Raw genomic sequence first — 2,415 nt, 5'->3', positions numbered from 1 at the left:
TGAGGAGCCTCCTGTTGGACTTCGCTTCCAGGAATGGGAGGTAGGCAGCGCTGACGCTGCGCAAACTGTCGCGCAATGGCTGCAGCCTCATAAGAGTAGATGAGCAGCCAGACGCAGAAGCCGCCTCAGCCTTTATCATTGAGTAAATTCCAAATCGGAGGAAGAAAGATTAGTGCATCTCTGTTGGCGTTGGTATGGGGACTATTTGAGTGCCGGACGGATGGGCCCACACCTTCATATCGAGGTGGAGAGGTGGCCGCGGCACTGCGTTCCTGATGCAGTAGTATTGACAGACTAACGCCTCATTTGTACAGGTTGAGATCGTAGGAGGGTCCACACTCAGGTCACGACGCTTCCAGCATTTCACTATACACTTTCCTTTCTGAATATGGTTCTCCACCACTGTCTGGGGTTGGTTCAGTGCGAGGAGCATGCCGACAAAGCAGTGGCCTCCTCTTGTCAGTGGCCACCACACGCGGAGCCTCAATGGCGTAATGAATGGAAGGCGAAATTTCAGCGGCAATGCACTGCAGGTCCTCTTTCTACTCGACGAGGATGGGCGTGAGAATTTCGCTTCTTCCTGTGCTTCGTCGTCCGGAATTCTGTACCTAACGGAGCTGCGCCAGCTATCCCATGGTAGGCTCCACGGAATACATAGTTCCATCTATTCGTATATTAACTACAGTGGATTTTGTGATGGACTCTTTATACTCAGTGGTACACATTTCAATCTCGATATGTCAAGAAGTAGAGTGACGGTGAGTCGCAGCAGACAATAAATAGTTTGATGTCGCGACGTACGTCAAACTGACGATGTTGGCTGTGTGGGTTTTCTTCCTGTTCCGTTTGTTTGTATCAGTGCCACCTGCTGTAATGGGCGTCTCCTGTGGACTTGCACCGACTCCGGCTGTGTTCCCGCCAGCCTTCCTCGATGATGGGTTAATTGCTGTGTGTTTATAGCGATACAATGACGGTCCCAGGCACAGGTGTTTACGTCGCCTGCTGCTGTCGGCAATCGTCGGCCTAGCAGTCTGTCTCGACAGACCTTCGGGCGCGTCTCCCAGGTTACACAAGAGACGGTGAGTGCGCGACTGCGATGTCATGGCGACTGAAGCGCCTTTGATGTGTGTCAGGTGCATGTCTTGTGGGTGATTTCATTTTAGTCAAGATGCTACTGATGATATCCAAAACTGAGCCCACTGAGCCCGAGGCAATCATCATGGCTCGAGACGCTTCCCGACTGCGTCGCCTAACCCTTCTCGGCGACATCACGGCATTTTTTCTGCATCCGCGCACAGGCCGTAGGGGACGCACGGCAGACATGACCCAGTGGTGACCGCGGTGGCAACTGAGGGTTTCAAGAGAGAATCCGCACGTCCAGGGAGCACGCGACGGGGAGTACCCTGTAGGCATTTGTTACTGGGCAGGGAAGGTTTGCTCCGTCGGCCCAGAGGCGGATTTGAGTAGATGTGTATTTGTCGAACGAGCGGCTGAACCAGGCGAAATTAGCAGAAGACTCAGAGAGTGCTGCCACGTGCCTGCAGGAAACAGTTCCAATGCCGATGGCTTGTCGCAGGCGGCTGCGCACGTCCTTCACCGCCTCGCAATGACCACCGAGGGAGGCGTGTGCCGGATGGCGGAGGCGAAGTATATTGGTCGCCGTCAAGAAGCGGTCTGTCCGCAAGCCGAGATCGCAGTACTTGTTGGGGAAGATCAAGAATCCACTATTCTCGTGGCCGACGAGCGCTATGTCATCACGAAGGACATACTCTCGTGTCCGAACGCTTACGAAGATGCCATGTTGTTGTTCAGTGCGTTTTTGAGGAGCCTCCTGTTGGACTTCGCTTCCAGGAATGGGAGGTAGGCAGCGCTGACGCTGCGCAAACTGTCGCGCAATGGCTGCAGCCTCATAAGAGTAGATGAGCAGCCAGACGCAGAAGCCGCCTCAGCCTTTATCATTGAGTAAATTCCAAATCGGAGGAAGAAAGATTAGTGCATCTCTGTTGGCGTTGGTATGGGGACTATTTGAGTGCCGGACGGATGGGCCCACACCTTCATATCGAGGTGGAGAGGTGGCCGCGGCACTGCGTTCCTGATGCAGTAGTATTGACAGACTAACGCCTCATTTGTACAGGTTGAGATCGTAGGAGGGTCCACACTCAGGTCACGACGCTTCCAGCATTTCACTATACACTTTCCTTTCTGAATATGGTTCTCCACCACTGTCTGGGGTTGGTTCAGTGCGAGGAGCATGCCGACAAAGCAGTGGCCTCCTCTTGTCAGTGGCCACCACACGCGGAGCCTCAATGGCGTAATGAATGGAAGGCGAAATTTCAGCGGCAATGCACTGCAGGTCCTCTTTCTACTCGACGAGGATGGGCGTGAGAATTTCGCTTCTTCCTGTGCTTCGTCGTC

General features: G+C 53.7%; 1 protein-coding gene across 1 annotated transcript; it reads left to right on the top strand.

Moving 5' to 3' along the window:
- Nucleotides 1-314: 314 nt before the first annotated feature.
- On the top strand, nt 315-2,133 carry TGME49_322300 (hypothetical protein). The gene is made up of 3 exons (XM_018783046.1): nt 315-636; nt 961-1,079; nt 1,545-2,133. Exons 1-3 carry the CDS (start codon nt 634-636, stop codon nt 1,921-1,923), a joined length of 501 nt encoding a protein of 166 aa, XP_018634752.1. The 5' UTR covers nt 315-633; the 3' UTR covers nt 1,924-2,133.
- Nucleotides 2,134-2,415: the final 282 nt, after the last annotated feature.

This window comes from Toxoplasma gondii (genome assembly GCF_000006565.2).
Source record: "Toxoplasma gondii ME49 unplaced genomic scaffold asmbl.32, whole genome shotgun sequence".
Lineage (NCBI taxonomy): Eukaryota > Apicomplexa > Conoidasida > Eucoccidiorida > Sarcocystidae > Toxoplasma > Toxoplasma gondii.
The sequence above is the reverse complement of the archived record's forward strand: the minus strand, read 5'-3'. Positions and strand labels throughout refer to the sequence as shown.